This window comes from Bos indicus, chromosome 25, assembly GCF_029378745.1.
Source record: "Bos indicus isolate NIAB-ARS_2022 breed Sahiwal x Tharparkar chromosome 25, NIAB-ARS_B.indTharparkar_mat_pri_1.0, whole genome shotgun sequence".
NCBI lineage: Eukaryota > Metazoa > Chordata > Mammalia > Artiodactyla > Bovidae > Bos > Bos indicus.
Window position 1 is genome coordinate 29,040,213 of NC_091784.1, and position 17,015 is coordinate 29,057,227.

Genomic DNA, 17,015 nt, shown 5'->3' on the forward strand with positions numbered 1-17,015 from the left:
ATAAAAAAGCAGAAAGATCAGTCAAAAGATACATCAATGCAGATGAATCTATGAAACAGAATCAGGCACATAGAGAAGAGACTGATGGCTGCTAAGGGGACAGTGGGTAGGAGAGGTCTGGGTTGAGACTTTGGGAGTAGCAGATGCAAACTGGTATATGTAGAATCAATAAAACAATAAAGTCCTACTGTACAGCATGGGAAACTATATTCAATATCCAGAGACAAACCATAATGGAAAGTAATATGAAAAGGAATGTATATATATGTTGTATATATAGATGTACAGTTACTTTGCTATATACAAAGTGTACACAACTATTAACACAAAATTAACACAACACTGTAATTCAACTATTTTTGTTTAGTTGCTAAGTCATGTCAGACTCTTTGTGACCCCATGGACTGTAGCCCACCAGCATCCTCTATCCATGGGATTCTCCAGGCAAGAATTCTGGAGTGAGTTGCCATGTCCTCTTACAGAGTATTTTCCCAACCCAGGGATCAAACCCACATCTTCTACACTGGCAGGTGGATTCTTTACCACTGAGCCACCTGGGAAGCCCATTAAAGGATATGACAAGTTACCAAATATATAGTTTCCTGTACTATAAAATAAACCCTTCTTGTTTATCCACAAATCAGCATTTCTGACTCTTACTTAAGAGTGTACAGGAATCACCTGAGTAGTTTGTTAAAGTGCAGATTCTGAATCAGTAAATCAGGGCGGGCCTCAGGTGAGGTGGATGTTGCTGGTCTGCCCCAACTTTGTGTAACAAGATTAAGATCAGTGCCTCTCAAACCTGAGCACACATCAGGATCACCTGAAGCACTTGTTAAAACAGATTGCTGGACCCCACCCAAAATGATTCAGTAGGTCTTGCTAGGGACTTCTCAGGTGACTCAGTGGTAAAGACTTTTCTGCCAAGCAGGAGATGTGAGTTCAATCCCTGGGTCAGGAAGATCCCCTGCAGAAGGAAATGGCAATCCACTTCAGTATTCTTGCCTGGGAAATCTCATGGACAGAAAAGCCTGGCAGGCTGCAGTCCATGGGGTCACAAAAGAGACACAACTTAGCGACTGAAGAACAACAGGTCTTGGTGGGGACTGAAAATTTGATTTTTAACAAGTTTGAAGATGATGATAATAGTCAGGAACCCGGGCTTTGAGAAACACTGCTCTAGAAGATGCTGTGACCCATAGCTTTGACCCTTTTGGGAATTTGGTGTACTGTCCCCCAAGGCCAGAGTTTTTGTTCTTTAATTTACAAAATCTTTTCGTTGCTCCCAGACTCACTTGGAGGACTTATTCATACTTTGTGTTTAGCTTGCTTATCTTTGTTGTTAAGAAATGTCTGAAATTTATGTTTTATTATCAGGATTTTGGTGAGATTTGTGTATTAATAAAAGAGGTCTCTGCATCTCTGCTGGCTCTGGGGACCCGCTGTTATTGAACAGTGACCACGTGCCAGACCTCACTTCAGGCTCTTTGCAGCCTCAACGTGACCATCCTTTCCCTCGACCACAGCATGGGCAGACCCCTCTGGCACCACCTGTCTGTGGGCCTCACCTCAAGGTCAGTGCTTGCCATTTTGTACATTACTCTTCAGGGTGGAGAAAGTGTTCTTTACCCATGCATGGAGCTCACCTAGTGCCAGGCATCACTCACTATCCGGATAACCAACTTTGCTACCAGATACAGCATTCCCTTTAAGAAGATAGGGGGCACCGTGCAGTGCTGCCGGATGGTCCAGGGAAGGGTTGGGTTAACCCAGAGGAGAATGGGAGCAGGGGAGCCTAGGGAGGGCCCCAGAAGGAAGGGGGCTGGACGGGGGCTGACTGGGTGAGCCAAGCCCGTCAGGTCCCACCACGGATCCAAGGAGGCCAGTGCTGCCTAGACACCCAAGGCTGGAAATCACTGTGAGGCCCGGCTGTGACGGGGGCGGGGCCTGCGCGGGGTCGGTGACGGGGGCGGGGCCTGCGCCGGGGCGGAGGAGGTAGGTGCAGGTGAGACCCCCTTGGGCCGTCAGCATCCGTGACTCGAGCTATGTCACCCGGTTCTTCCACCTCCCTGATGGCCTCTACTGCCCGCTCAACAGACCCGCTACCCGGCAGAGCCCACCACTGAGGCAGACAGGTTGGGCAGGAAACACACACAGCCTCTTCCAGGGCCCGCTTTATTTGGGAGAGGCGTGGGGAGGGCTCTCGGTCTGCTGTGCCCGGAGGAGAGCTCGCAGCTGGCCGATCTGCCAGTTGACGCTGGAGCGCGCGGTGCCTCCCAGGGCCTCGTACTGCTCCACGCTGTGTCCGTAGTCCCACACGTGGCTCACGTCGCCCGAGAACAGGGGGCTGAGGGGGAAGGCGGAGGTGGGCCAGGACCTCTTGGCCAGCCCAGTCTCAGAGGGCCTGGGCTTGCCTCCCAGCAGATTGGGGGAGGACAGGAAGGGGGACGCACCTGATGGTCTGCAGCTCCTGCAGTGACAGCTGATTGAGGGCGACCCCCTTGGTCTCAGCCATGAACACGGCTTTCCCGGAGGCCTCGTGGGCCTGGCGGAATGGCATCTGGGAGAGCCAGGGAGGAGGGCAGTGCTGACACAGCTTTCTCCACCCCTTGTTCTGTTGGGGTGCTGGCGCCCCCATGGCCCCCCCAACCCCGGCCTGGGGAACATCCCTGTCCCCTGGCCCTTCCACCCTGGCTGCCCCACACTCACCCCTTTTCGGACCAGGTAGTAGGCGAGGTCAGTGGCTAGCATGTCAGGACTCAGAGCCCGTCCCATGTTCTCACGGTGAATCTGGGGACAGCAGGCCAGGCCAGCAGTGAATCCAGGGGCCCTGGGTCCTGGAGCTGCCCGCCCCAGACCCACCCCGCTCAGTCAGGATGTCCCCTGCCTTGGACACACCCCCTCTCACCCACCCTGTCCTGCTTTCTGCTTGAGCTACCATTTCCCAACTATTGACAAGTGTTAGCTGTGTTACCAGGGCTGCCTCCTGATCTTTAGAATGCATCAGAACCACCTGCAGGGTTGATTAGACTATAGATCGTGTGGTCTATCCCAGAGCCTGTGATTCAGTGGGTCTGCAGGGGGGCCTAGGATTGCAGGTCTGTCAAGTTCTCAGGTGATGCTGATACTGCTGATCCCGGGACCACACTTTGAGAACCACTACTTTAGAGACGTACCCTGAACTATATTTAGAAATGAAATTATATGCCAGGGATTTGGTTAAAAACAATGGTGGGCGGGGTAGTGGGTAAAGATAGTTGAATGGAGAATGGCCTGTGAGCTGACTGTTGTTTAAGCTGAATGCTGTTACTATGTAGGGGTTCATTATGTGTGCCTGTGTGGCTGCTCAGTCGTGTCTGACTCTTTGCGACCCCATGTACTGTAGCCCGCCAGGCTCCTCTGTCCATGGGATTTCCCAGGCAAGAATACTGGAGCAGGTTGCCATTTCTCCTCCAGGGGATCTTCCCAACCCAGGGATCGGAGCCAGGTCTCCTGCATTGGTAGGTGGATTCTTTTACCACTGTGCCATTGGGGAAGCCCAGGGGTCATCATACATCCTCTCCACTGTTGTATATTGAATTTTCCCACAGTAAGTGTTTAAAAAAGAAATCTGGTCAGGCCAGTTGAGGGGGCTCCTTGGATCTAACCCACTTCCATTCTCCTGCAGCAGCTTAACTGTGTCTCTTCACTGTTCCCAGGGCAGGACCAAGCACATACCCCCTCCCTCTGCCCCAGGTCTTCCGGACCCACCCACACCTGCCTCCTCTCAAGATCACCCTCCTGGCACACCACCCCCAAGTTTGAGAGCCTCGGGGAGAAGAGGTGTGTCTTGCCTGCAGGGTAGAGATGACACCAGTGGCCACTTGGAGGACAGCGCTCATGGTGTCGGACACTTCAAACACGGCTTCCTTGTCTTCCTGGGAGACATGTGGCAGGAAGTAAGGCCCCAGGAGCTGGGTCCCCACGGAGGCACCCCCACTGCCTCCCACTGGGAACACACAGCACCTCATACACCCCACATTGAAGAAGAGGAGAGAGCTCTCAGGGTGGTCAAGGGCTGGGTGTACATGATGGGAGGTGGCAATTCTGTGGGGCCCCTGCCCAGATGAGCCAAGACCCCAAGAACTGGTGTGTGAGGTAGAACAGGCGGGTCCCGAACCTGTAAGTCCTTGTTGTAGGTGCTCGGAAGTCCCTTGAGTGTCATCAGGAGCCCAGCACACTGCGGGGAAAGGGAGGACTTCGGAGCTTGTCCAGGATGTTCCCTCTGGACCCTTGGGTCAGCCCTGAGGCTGTGCCCCCTTCCCTGCCTGGCTCACCCGCCCAAACACTCGCCCCGCTTTGCTCCGGATCAGCTCCAGGCTGTCTGGGTTTTTCTTCTGGGGCATCAGACTGCTTCCGGTGCTGGAGACACAGATATTGGGGCTGAAGGGGCTCCTGCGCCACTTGGCTGGTCTGCTGGGCAACTTTGCCCAGGGTGGGGGTGGGGAGGAATCAAGCCCTTCCGGGGGCTGCAGGGCTAGGCGAGGGTGGGCGCAGCCTCACCTGTAGGCATCTGAGAGCTGCACGAAGCTGAACTCCTTGGTGCCATAGAGGATGAGATCCTCAGCCATCCTGCTGAGGTGGGTCATGCACAGCGAAGCCCAGAACAGGAACTCGGCTTGTGGGAGAAAAGAGAGAGCAAGCTGTCTGCTCACCAGGCCTGTCTTGCTGCTCACCCAGCCTGGAGAGGCTCCAGGTGGGCCATACGGGGGTGGCAGGAAGCTGGAGAGGAACCAGGGTGGGGGGAACAGAGGCAGCACACACTGCAGGGGACTGGCCCTGGAGGACAGGCGGGCTGGCTCCCAGGTTGTTATTGTTTAGTTGCTAAGTCGTGTCTGACTCTCTTGCGACCCCATGGACTGCAGCCCAAAAGGCTCCTCTGTCCATGGGATTTCCCAGGCAAGAATCCTGGCATGGATTGCCATTTCCTACTCCAGGGGGTCTTCCCGACCCAGGGATCAAACCCGCATCTCCTGCTTGGCTCCCAGGACTCACCCACAAAGTCTCGCTCACTGGTGGCATCCATGCTGTTGAGAGTGATGGCCCCAAAGTCCAGTTCTGAGTGAGGCGGGAAAGGGAAGGCATTAGGGCTGGGCTGGAGGGCTGGGAAGGGCCTTCTCCCTTCCCCGAACCAGGTTGCCCAGCCACCTCCCCCTGGACCCCTTTTCAGGGAGGCAGAGTAGGGAGGGACAGGAGTTGAGGTCTCTTGTACAGGTCCCAGGAGGGAGGTGGGAGTCCTGAGTCTCCCCGGCTCTACGTACCCCTAGCATGGCCTCCCCAGGCCACTCTAGCCTCGTGTCCACAGAAACAAACCAGAGTTTCACCCAGACCCCTGTCCTCTCTAGGTGTGTGTCTGTGGGACCTGGCAGGTACTGAGGATGGTCTCCCAGGAAAGGAGGGGCAGGGTGCCTCACCTGCTCGGAGCAGTTCCCGGTCCACACCCAGGGGGTTGCCTGCGATGGCCCCGCTGCAGAGTGGGGTGGGGTTCTGAGTGACCAGGGCTCCCACAGGCAGGCCCTGGCCGCACACACATGCACATGCATGCTGCGTGCTGGTTGCCAGGGCCAGAGCCTGGTCAGCTTGGGAGCCAGACACCTGTCCCCACAGGTGGGGAAACACAGCTGGCTGGCTCTCCAGGGAGCCCTGGCTTTGCTGTGACATACTCGTTCTCATCTTAGAGCTGAGGGCCCATGTATGGTCCCCTTCCCACCCTGGACAGGGAGGCTGATCGCCTGGCTTCCTGTCCCCCTCTGTCCTTCCTGGCTCCTCCTCTTCTGCTGAACCCCTAGGACCACGTTAACTAGGTGGCAGGAACCCCACTCCACCCTCTGAGCACTGGGCCCTGCTCACCTCCCCAGGGGCAGGACGTTGATCCGCTTCCGCACCTCCAGCAGCCTTTCAGAGTCTCTGGTCAGAGCCACGGCATGGCTGTGGAAGGCCAGGAGGCCAGAGCGTCAGGGCAGCCTGGCCTGGCCCCTCCCCTCTGCCACGCCCCCAATCACATCCTCCATCTCGAGTCTCCATCATGACCCCTCTGACCTCAGGATCCAGTGGCTCCAGCGGATTGGCTGAGCCCTCTGCAGGTGTGTGTACCCTGGGAAGAGGACATCACGTTCCCTGAGGGGAAGAGCAAGGACAGGGTGTGTGAGGGGCTCTCAAGATTCAGGTGAGGCCTGCCTGTCACACTTGGGACCCTGCAGGCCTGGGGCCCTCTTGGGAACAGCAGGGCAGGCTTGCCAAGGATCTGCCTGTTTGAGGGACCAAGTGACCTCCTGAAGACAATACATGGTGTCAGCAAAGGTTGGGAAGCAGGCAGTGTGCTGGGCCGTGGCTGTGGGGCCTTCAGGGGATGAGTGTAGGACCTGATGTAGATCACACCTTCAGCTCCCGCCTCTGCACGTTGGCAGCAGATCTGGGCAGGAGCCAGGGCAGGGAGGAAGGTGCACGGCTGGTACCACTGGCACTGAAAGGCTGAGTTTGTGAGCATGAGAGGAGCCCTGGAGGAGCCCAGAAAAGCTGGGAACATTTTAGTGTAGGCTACACAGTAGCAGAGATGCTGTGGGTGATGGTTCTGGTTTGTTAATATTAATGACTTTATTGATATATAATTAATATACCAATCACCCATTTAAAGTGTACCATCACCCCAAGAGAGAAACCCTTACTCATTAGCACTCACTCCCTATTCTCCCAACACCTGTCTCCCACAGGATGACATTTCTGGGCCCTTGTTTTCCCCTAGTTGTGAAGTCAGTGAAACTGGGGTTACTGGGAGTTGGGACAAGGAAGGCTCAACCCCGTCTCTGACACAAGTAGACTCTTCTCAGCAGTCATGTTACAGAGCTTTGGGATGAGGTCAGTGGGAGGCAGCCCTCAGCTCTCTCCTTTGCCTGTGGTGCTGGGCAGCGATGGGCGACCTGAGATGCAGGCAGCTGAGAAGGGACTCTCTGGCAGCCCCAGCAAGCCAGCCCCTTCCTCAGGCTTCAGGGCACCTGCCTGGTGCCTTAGCCTCCAGCCTGTGAATCCACAAAGGGTGAGCTCCCCTGCGTGTCAAGCTGGGCCAGCTGTGGGTAGGCGATGCTGAAAGAAATGGCCCACTGCTGGCTGCTCTGCCTCACTCGGCCCAGGAGTTCTGGGGCTCCCAGTACCCCAGAGCCTGGCCCCCCTGCCCTCTTCACCCTGCCACTTAGGTCTGGCATTCAGGCTGCCTGTCTCAGGGGAGCAGAGACCTTGGCTGCCCTCCTGGCCCTCTCTGCCACCTGGTGACCCCGGGACTCACGCCTCTGCCCGATCCACCATGGTTCTGATGAGTTCACAGAGGAGGGCTGAGAGCATGGAGCAATTCTGCCGCATCCACAGCCTGAGGTCAGTGACCACCTGGGGGGAGGAGGAGCTGGCACTCAGGGACTCAGCCCTAACTCTGCTCCCTGGACCCCCCAAGGTTAGGAAGGCCCCCAGTGCGGGGCAGGGAGGTGGCGGCACCTGGTCGTTCCGACTTCGTCCCGTGTGCAGCTTCCCCGCGGTTTCACCAATGAGCTCCTGGGGGTGGAGAGAGGCATGCAGTTGGGGTCTGCCTGCTCACAGCCCTGTGGGGTCAGCTCAGGCAGTTCCACTTCCTCCCTGGCCTGTGACTCTCCCTCCCTGCCCTGGGGTCCCCTGGATCTGCCTAATCTCTGCCATCTCTGCTGCTGCCTCCTGCTCTGAGGTCCCAGTGATGAAGTGAACAGAATGGTGGTGCTTATGCTCAAGTGGCCCCAGGCAAGGCAGAGAGGGGAGGGGTAGAGGATGAGGCAGTGGGTGTCACACCTTCAGACGCCGCTCGTTGGCCGTATGGATGTCCTCATCATTGGGGTTTAGTTTGAAGGTGCCCTGAGCCCACTCCTCAGCTACCTGCAGAGATGGCAGCAACACAGGGGGTCAGGAGGGCAGGCATTGGCAGCTGAGTCCTGGCAGCATTCCGCCCTTGCGAGCATCTCAGGTCCAGAGCACCTTTCTCAGGAGCCACAGGATCACAGGGGCATTGAGGGATGAAGAGAGATGGTCAGCGCTGCACGTGGTTGAAGGGCACCTCTCTAGGCATCTGATCACTACGAGGGGAGATCCCAAGCCTGTCATCTGGGGATGTTACTGCAGCCTGTACTTGGGGATTTGGTGAAAGCCTGCGTCCACAGCAAGGGGTGAGGGGCATGCTCTGGGGTGGGCCTGGGGGTGTGGAGAGTACCTTGTCCAGGCCATGGAGTATCTGGTCCATCTCGGCTTTGGTGAGGAGCCCCGCCTTCTCCAGGCCCCGGCTGTAGGCTTTGCTGCCCTGCACGTCCGCCTCCCAGAGGTGCCGGTCGTACGTGATGGACGAGTTGAACTTTTCCATGATGGGGTCCACTGTGCCCACAAACCGGCCACCCCATAGCTTCCCGCTCTGGCCAGAAGGGCAGAAGCGATTAATCTCCTCCCCCCTTGAGAACAATGCCTCCCACAAAGAGCCCTCAGGAGAGTTACCCAGTCTGATGGCAGTGGGAGCCAGTGGGTAGGGTTATTCTCACTGGACAGATAAGGAAACTGAGGCTCAGAGAGGGTCAGGAGCTTTCCCAGAGTCGGTCAGGGAGTGAATGTGGGAACCTGACTGGACACTGAAGTTAGGGTTCTTTCCCATCATGGGGCACTGAGGACATAAGTTCTCCTCTGTCCCCCTGCAATGTCCCAGACTTCTGTTAGCCACCTAACCATAGGCCTTTATATAACCTCTCTAATCTCAGGGTTGCCCCTCTACACAAAAGGAATAAGAATAGTATTTATCTGGTGGGGTTGCTGTGAGTATTCAGTTAGATTAAGCTAATTGCGTATACAGCACAGTGCCTGGTACTCAGTAAATTCTAGATATTATTCAGGGAGGGGCCGAGGACTACCAGGGGTCAGGGTGTGCATTAGCTCCACTCCTGTTTCTGCATGTCCTCCTGGGCTCTCCACCACCACCCCAGGCTGGGAGCTGACACTTCAGTGCCCAGCAACCTCAGCTGCCAGTGGACTCTGCCCTGCAGATGCAGTCTCTGCCCTCCCTGTGAGCTGGACCCGCCCCTCGCCCTCATGCTGCCCCGCCAAGCCCAGATCTCCAGCAAAGCACCACGTGGGGCCCTGTTCCTGACCACTGGGGCCTGAGGGCCTCGGCCAGCCAGTCAGGATGCAGAGCCAGGCCTTCAGCAAGGCGTCACCTGGCATCCCCTCCCCCAGCAGGCCCCTGGACTCCCTTCATGGGTTGTTAGTAATAACAGCTATTTAACAACTGGGGCTGCAGCCAGACCAATTAGTGCCAACCCACAGGACAGCCTGGGGCAAGCAGAGGTTGCCCAGCGCCCTGGACTCCTGAAGGCAGTCCATTCTGCAGTGGAGCTTGGGTCCAAGCTCCTACGCCGCTGGCAGGCTTAAAAGGACTCCAGGGGGATGTCAGAGTGAGATGCTACCACATGTACACCAAGGGAGGGGCGAGGTGACAGCGGAGGGCACGGCTATGAACCAGGGCATAACTGGGCCAGAAAGATGTGAGGGGTGAGGGGAGAGGGACATTGATTGGCTGAGAGAAAAGAGCAATAGCTATTTTTTTTTTTTTTTAATTTTGCCATGCATGCAGGTAGTGGGATCTTATTTCCCTCAACCAGGGATTGAACCCTAGCCCTCAGTGGTGAAAGCCAGGAGTCCTAACCACTGGACCGCTAGGGATTTCCCAGCAATAGTCAATTTAGAACACACACAGGAAACACCAGTGTTATCCCTCTTAATGTCATTAGCCATGATTTATTAACACCTACTATTGCTTGGCCCTGTGCTAGGCATTTCCAGATGCCATTATACCCTCTATGAGGTTACCCCTATTTTACAAATGAGGAAATATGCTCAGGGAGGTTGAATGACTGTTTCAGAAACCAAGTCTGTTTGGCTGCAAAGCCCAGGCCCTGCCACAGGCCCTCTGCCATGACCCAGAAGCTAGCAGAGCAGACAGTCTTAACCCATTTATTCAGTAAACAAACTGAGGCCCAAGAGGAAGTGACTTGCCAGCTAATGGGTGCCAGAGGGGTCTGGAACCCACACCTTGTGATTCCCAGGCCCAGGGTTCCCTTCTCGGCATCAAGCAAACAGCCCTTTTACCTGAAAGTTTCAAAGCAATGACCTCACCATCCGGTACCTCACAGAGGAGGCAGACAGCTAATATTCTCCCCATCAGCCAGGTAAATCGAGGCCCAAGAAAAGGGATCTGTGCCTCAGACTCCTGCCACTCGGTCAGGGAGAGAACCCAGGAGTCCTCTGGCTCTGAGGGGGAGGGGCCAGTGGGACAGGAAGCCACCAGGTCCTGGAGCCACAAGGCACGATTCCCTGCCTCCTGGCTCTTAACAAACACAAGAATCACAGGGACAACTGCTAAGGCAGGGGAGGGGCACAGGATGGGGAGGGGTGGGGTGGGGGTAGGGGGTGAGTGGGAGGGAAGAAAGGAATGAACAGGTTGGGAGGCTGAGTGAGTGGGAGGCACCTTTCCCGCCAGGCCGAGAGCGCTGTCAGGTCAGGTGAGGTCAGAGCTGCTTTTCCCAGGAGTGCGGGTTGGTGGGTTTGCCACACAGGCTGGGGAGGGGTGAGGAACGCGGGAGAGCAGATGGTGGTGGGGACACAGGAAAGAAGGGACAAAATTATCTTCCGGGCTCTGGCAGGTGCGCCAGGGAGCCTGCCTGGAGCCAAAGAGGACAGTACCCCAGGGCGACAGGCGCAGGTCACGCCCCGGCTGGCTCCCAGGGCGCCCCTCGTCCCCATTTGGAGGCTTGGAGGACGAGCGTCCCCGAGGTCCCTCTCACCTCCGATGCCATGTTGGGCGGTTCCTTGTCCTCCGGGAGCCTAGGTCCTCCGGGTCTAAAAAACAAGGCGGAACTGACGACCTCCTAGGCCACCGGGCGGGGTCCCCCGGGCGGGTCCGACACCGGGTTGGGGCACCGCGCCTGTCGGAGGGCAGTCGGTGGAGGAGGCGGACGTGGGCAGCGCCCAGCGCGCTCTCCCGGGTCGTCTGCGTCCTCCGCTCCCGCCCGTCCTGCCAGTCCGGCAGCCGAACACTTACGCCGCTTGACCGCGCCGCGAGTCTCTTGCCCAGCCGCTGGGCTGGGCTTTTCTGGCTGGGAAATCGTCAGCAGCGGCTCGGCGCTGTCCCCGCCTCCAGTCGGTGGACACACCAATCCCAGGCGGCCTCTCCAGGTGGGCGTTGCCTCCCCCCTCCAATCCTGGTTGTGGCGGAGCCGTCTCCGGAGCGGATTTGAGCTTGAGCGGCCCCAGTGAGAGGGTAAGGGACTGGAAGGGTGGTGCCTGGGCGACAGTGCTCAAGGCTGCAGACTGTTCCGGGCCCTGGAGACCCGGGAAAGGGGTAGAGGTAAAGACTCTGGGCCGCACCTGGCGGGCTCACAGGACATGAAAGGTGAAAAGCCACGCCCGATTCTTCATTCATTCAACAAACTCGTACTCGATACCGCCTATGTGGTAGGTACAGTTTATTAGACACTGAAGAAAAAGAAATGATGCTTGCCTCAAGAAGTTCATAACAAAGCATAGACAAGGTGTGCAGCGGGACACAGAGGACAGCGCAGAGCGGGGCGTTTATCTTGGAGTACTCAGGGAAGATTTTCTTGACATGATTAATTATTCAGCAGAAATGATAGCCCCGGTTCTAGGGATTAAGGAGTCTCGAACTTCTGCTCTGGAAATTCTACATTCTGGGGGAGATGTCCCCTGAGTTGGGTCTTGGAAGATGAGGGTTTGTTGTTCAGTCGCCAAGTCCGACTCTTTGGGACCCCATGGACTGCAACACTCCTCTGCCTCCACTATCTCCGGAGTTTGCTCAAATTCCTGTTCTTTGAGTCGTTAGCTCAGCGAAAAGGGGAGGGGTTAGAACATTCCCTTTAGGGGATGGGCAGCCTGGGCAAGGTTCGGGAGGCCAGAGGCGGGAAAGTGAAAGACCTGCTTGGAGAATAGGAAACCATTAGAGTGGCTATAACAAAGGGTCAGGGGCTTGAGGATGGCGGTGGGGAGGAGAAGTAGGAAGTAGGTTGGGACAAGTTTGTAAGACGGCCTTGAAAGTCAACTGAGAAGGTTTGGACCAATAGCTGGAATACCTCGGGGGTTGAATATTTTTAGCCCTCACTCAAGTGTGGGATTACTTGGAGTTCCTAGAATTCATAAAGCTGTTGCAAGGTTTCCTAAATGCTCTTCCCTATGCCTGGAAAACCGTTCCCTCCCTGTCTTGCTACTCCCTTTCATCCATCAATATTGGAGCCAGTGTTGGAAAGACTCCCCACTGATGCAGATGTCTAGCTCTGGGCTCCTGTATGCTCCCAGGAAAAGAGGGAGACTGGGAGGGAAAGGAAACATTCTTACATCATCACATCTCCTGAGCATCTTCAGAAATCCAAAGCTCTGGCTCCTGCCTGAGGGAAGAAAAGGTTAAGGAAGAAATTTGGAGATAGCCGGAGGCATTTCCAGTATATAAATAGAACAACAAACAAAATGACAATGATAACTAATACTTCTTGACTTCTAATTGTGTGCCAGGCTCTATCTATGCTGAACATATTATATGGCGATTATGTACTTATATCCTCACAACCACCCTCTGTGGTCAATGCTATAATTATTCCCATTCTGCTGATGAGAATACTGAGGCTGGGAGTCCCAAAACACCCAGCTAGGAAGTAGCAGAGCTGAGAATGACCTTCAGGAGTACGACCACAAAGCCAGTGTTCTGTGCAGGCAGCAAGAACATCCATCTGGGGAGCCTTGACTCCAAGCAAATCTGTGTTCATTTTCTTTGCCAGCTTGGCGGTCCAGGACTGTTCAGACAATGAATCATACCCATTTTCAGAATTTACCTTCCTTGGGAGACTGGAAACTTTGTCTGGTCTCTGTCCCCTGAAATGTCCACATTGGTACAGCAAAAGGGTCTAGGAAGAATTTAGCGTAGAACAGGGAGAAATCCTTAATGTTGGCAGAAGACAGGCGAGGTTGGAGTTGACCAGATAAGAGTGAGAACCCTGGCTTGGACACTTCTTGACCACTCTGTGAGCTTCACTGTCCTCTCTGTGACTCGGGCTAATCATAGTGCTTAATTCTGAGAACTCCTGAGAGAAGTGAATGAGACCATGCTAACACCATGCCTGGTACATATCCTGAAGGAGATTTGGTGAGGATTCGATGAGTGTACAATTGTGAAAGGCTCAGATCAGCTCTCTGGCAGCTTGTAAGCACCAAGCAAATCTTAGTATTCTAGAGTCTCCCTGGGTGACTTCACTTTAAAGGCTTCAATTTCTACTTAAACCTTCAAAAGCTCTGTGATTTTTTTCTGAGCTCTAAACCTGAATGCTTTAATGTTCAACAGGATATTTCTCCTTGGAGGACATACATGAATCTTTGCTCTTGTTCTAGCCCTTTGTATATCCAGTACTTAATACCTCTGCCTAAAAAATTAGCTGTTAAGAAAAAAAACAAAACTATTTTCTAGGATAATGTGCTTTGGAGGGGAACAACAGAGACTCCACCGGCAGCCTCAAGTTAGGAAAGTTGCAGGGGGCTCTGAGTGGGGACAGGCCAGGCAGGAATTTCAGCTATGTGGCCTGGGTTACCTTTTTATGCAGGCTCCTTGCGGGCAGCCTTCCCTTGGGGTTGGGCCTGTCTCCTGACTACTTGGCTGTCCCCATGGGATAGATTGGGTGGCTGCATATGGCCTGAAAAGTCTTAGGGGAGCATCTGTCAGAGAAACAAGTGTAGCCATCTTATCATGGGGCCCTCAGAAGTACTCACCTCTTCTGTGGCAGCCCATCCTTGAAGCCTTGGCCTTGTGTGTTCTTCCCTGCGCCCAGTTCAAACACCCCTGGCTTTGGGACGCCTCTCCACCTCATTAGTCATCCCCTCCTCTGTTCCATAGCGTCTAAACACAGGGGATTGTAGTTATTGATGTCCAGAGCTCGTTCACAACTAGGCTGGCAGCCAGCCAGGGCAGGAGGTGTGTATTATTCATATATGTATCATCACCACCCAGTGAGCCATCAGTACATGTTTGTTGAGTGAATAACACAACGGGGAATCTCCACATGAATTAGGCCATCTGGGTTTGGGTTGGCATTTTATTTACTTGTTGATTTTTAAAGTAAATTAATTATTTTAAAAATACTTTTGTAGGGAGTTCCCTGGTGGTCCAGTGGTTAGGATTTGGTGCTTTCACTGCTGTGGCCCTGGGTTCAACCTTCAGTCAGGGAACTAAGATTCTGCAAGCCATGTGGCTTGGCCAAAAATTTTTTTTTTCTATTTTGTAGTTTTAAAATAACATGTAAAAAAATAAAATAAAATAACATGTATATTGAAAAACATTTAAAAAATTGCAAATGTGTAAAGTTAAATGTTAAAAATTCCCCTCACTTCCCTTCCAATGCAGGTGTCACAGGCAAATACTGGTAAAAACCATTTTAATAACTTTATTGATATATAATCCAAATATCTTACAATTCACCTATTTAAAGTGTACACTTTATTGTTTTTTTGGTAAATTCACAGGAATGTGCAACCATTATCACAATCTAATTTTAGGACATTTTTGTATCTCTCCAAAGTAACTCAGTACCCATCAGCTTCCCATCACCACCTCTACCCGCTCCCAACCCTAAGCAGCAACTACTAATCCACTTCCTCTCTAAAGGTTGTTTTTTTTTTTTTTTTTTGCCTATTCTTGGACATATCATATAAATGGAATCATATAATATGCTGTCTTTTGTGTCTGGCTTCTTTCACTTAGCATGTATTTGAGGGTCTTCCATGTTGTAGCATGTATAAGTACTCCATTCCTTTTTATTGCTAAATAGTATTCCATTGTATTAATACTGCATGTTGCATTTATCCAGTCATTAATCACTATTAACAATTTAATACACTTCATGTATTTGTTCAGATTTGCCTGGGTTTAAATCCCTACAGGCCTAGATGAGTGACTCTGGGTAAATTATAATCTCACCAAGCTTGGCTCAAGTTTCCTCAGTAGTAAAATTTGGATAACAAAGGAAACTACCGAATGGAGTGTCATGACTGTACTGTCAGTAATTATTATTTGTTGAGCACTTAGTATGTGCTAGGCACTTTAGATATCTAACAGATCCATAATTTATACATTAGGGAATTAAGGTTAGGAGAAGTTAAGTAAACTCCCAAGGTTAAATGGCCCCTAAGAAAGTGATGGAGGTAAATAGAATCACAGGCTGCCTGCAAAGCCTGCACTGTTAACTGTTAAAATCATGGAATAGTAAAGCACTTATCAAGAACCTTGCAAAGAGAATGTTTAGTAAATGATAACTGCTATAGCTATAAAAAAAGTGGGAAAAAATTAGCAATTGACTCATTGTCTAAAGACACCAACCGCAAACTTCCCTGGTGGTCCAGTGGCTAAAACTCCATGTTCCTGGTGCAGAGGGCTCTTGTTCCATCCCTAGTTTGGAAACTAGATCCCGCATGTCACAACAAACACCCGGAGAAGCCAAATGAATGAATAAATAAAAATTTTAAAAGATAGCATCTTAAAAAAACAAAAGACACCTGTCATTCTCATTTTTGGCATATTTCCTTCCAGTCTTAAAGGAATATTTCAAACATACCAAAAATCCAGAAGATAAGACACTGACGGTTCTGTTGATGTCTTTTTGTAAGAACACAAAACTTAGTAGATTAGGTGGTTCTAGCGCCAATACCGGAGAAGGCAATGGCACCCCACTCCAGTACTCTTGCCTGGAAAATCCCATGGATCAAGGAGCCTGGTAGGCTGCAGTCCATGGGGTCGCTAAAAGTCGGACACGACTGAGCGACTTCACTTTCACTTTTCACTTCGCTGCACTGGAGAAGGAAATGGCAACCCACTCCAGTGTTCTTGCCTGGAGAATCCCAGGGACAGGGGAGCCTGGTGGGCTGCCGTCTATGGGGTCGCACAGAGTCGGACACGACTGACGTGACTTAGCAGCAGCAGCAGCAGCGCCAATACTCTTAGATATTTTTTCCCCATGCTTATTTTTCCTTAAATTACTAGTCATACCACATCATTTTCCATCTTTTAAAAATCCTATCTTGAGCATTTCCCCAGCATATAAATTATGCTACATGATTTCTCATGTTACATATATTATACTGTATGGATGAAACAAGATTGATCAATTCCTCATTGCTGAGCATTTACGCTCTATCTCAGCAACATTATCATTACACAGCGATCTTTCTTCAAGTATCTGATAATTCCCTTTGGGCAACTTTCTAGAAAGGCCGAAAGGTCAGAGACTGTGCTTCTCATTAAGGTTCTTTACACTTCCCTACTAAGTAACGCCGATGAATGGGAAATGGAAGGAGGCTGAGGTTTTTTGTTTTTTTTTCCCCCCACCTTTTAGAACGTGTTATTCAAGTATAACACACATACAGAAAAGTGCACCTATGCATGGAGCTCAATGGATTTTCAGAAACGGAACGGAACACACCGCGTACCCAGCACCCAGGTCCAGAAATCGAGCTCCGGGCCGCCTCGCCACTAGCCATCGCTAATATCTGAGGGGTCTTTAACGCCGCAAAGACCTGCTAATCCGATTATGTCTTTGGAAACTTACTAATGTAAGTTAATACTACTTCTATACAACCTAGACAACGAAAACGTGAGCTTAATGTTCTCGCAAACGCTGAACATTCTGATTCCGAGACAGGCGAAGAGCATAGGGGTTCAAATGGCCAGAGGGGCCCGTCCCGCTCGCGGCCCCGCGGGCGTCCTCCAGGCTCCCGGCGTGCATCGCGGCGATCCCGGCGTGCATCGCGGCGCGCGGAGCCGGCTCTGGGGCGTGCGGCGCGGAGCCGGGAGCCGCAGCTTCTCGGCCTGGAGCTCGGCGTGTGCTGGTGACCCGAGGAGAAGAGGCGGAGGCGACATGGAAGTGTAAGTGGTTCGCGGG

General features: G+C 52.8%; 3 protein-coding genes across 6 annotated transcripts in view; 2 read left to right on the plus strand and 1 right to left on the minus strand.

The window, feature by feature from the left end:
- The window catches only part of LOC139179739 (beta-glucuronidase-like), a 22,938-nt gene extending 18,219 nt beyond the window's left edge, over positions 1–4,719 (plus strand). The window contains exons 7-8 of one of the 2 annotated variants that reach the window (XM_070779978.1): positions 1,378–1,574; positions 3,699–4,719. In XM_070779978.1, the coding sequence (XP_070636079.1) occupies positions 1,378–1,379 (2 nt within the window). In that variant the 3' untranslated portion in view covers positions 1,380–1,574; positions 3,699–4,719. The remainder of the gene's footprint in view (positions 1–1,377; positions 1,575–3,698) is intronic. The other variant, XM_070779979.1, reaches the window with a different exon arrangement.
- CRCP (CGRP receptor component) overlaps positions 1,443–17,015 on the plus strand; it is a 58,353-nt gene continuing 42,780 nt past the window's right edge. The window contains exons 1-3 of one of the 3 annotated variants that reach the window (XM_070779981.1): positions 1,443–1,574; positions 16,470–16,686; positions 16,776–16,999. In XM_070779981.1, the coding sequence (XP_070636082.1) occupies positions 16,797–16,999 (203 nt within the window). In that variant the 5' untranslated portion in view covers positions 1,443–1,574; positions 16,470–16,686; positions 16,776–16,796. Of the gene's footprint in view, positions 1,575–11,408; positions 11,542–16,469; positions 17,000–17,015 lie in introns of those variants that run through there. The other 2 variants (XM_070779980.1, XM_019987666.2) reach the window with 2 other exon arrangements.
- On the minus strand, positions 2,162–11,199 carry ASL (argininosuccinate lyase). The gene is made up of 17 exons (XM_019987665.2): positions 11,129–11,199; positions 10,872–10,926; positions 8,261–8,455; positions 7,846–7,929; positions 7,522–7,578; positions 7,319–7,416; positions 6,079–6,156; positions 5,890–5,967; positions 5,454–5,506; positions 5,035–5,097; positions 4,543–4,657; positions 4,317–4,401; positions 4,160–4,219; positions 3,834–3,917; positions 2,710–2,790; positions 2,454–2,560; positions 2,162–2,347 (listed from the first exon to the last, which is right to left on the minus strand). The coding sequence occupies exons 2-17, from the start codon at positions 10,881–10,883 to the stop codon at positions 2,176–2,178; spliced, it is 1,422 nt and encodes a 473-aa protein (XP_019843224.2). The 5' UTR covers positions 10,884–10,926; positions 11,129–11,199; the 3' UTR covers positions 2,162–2,175.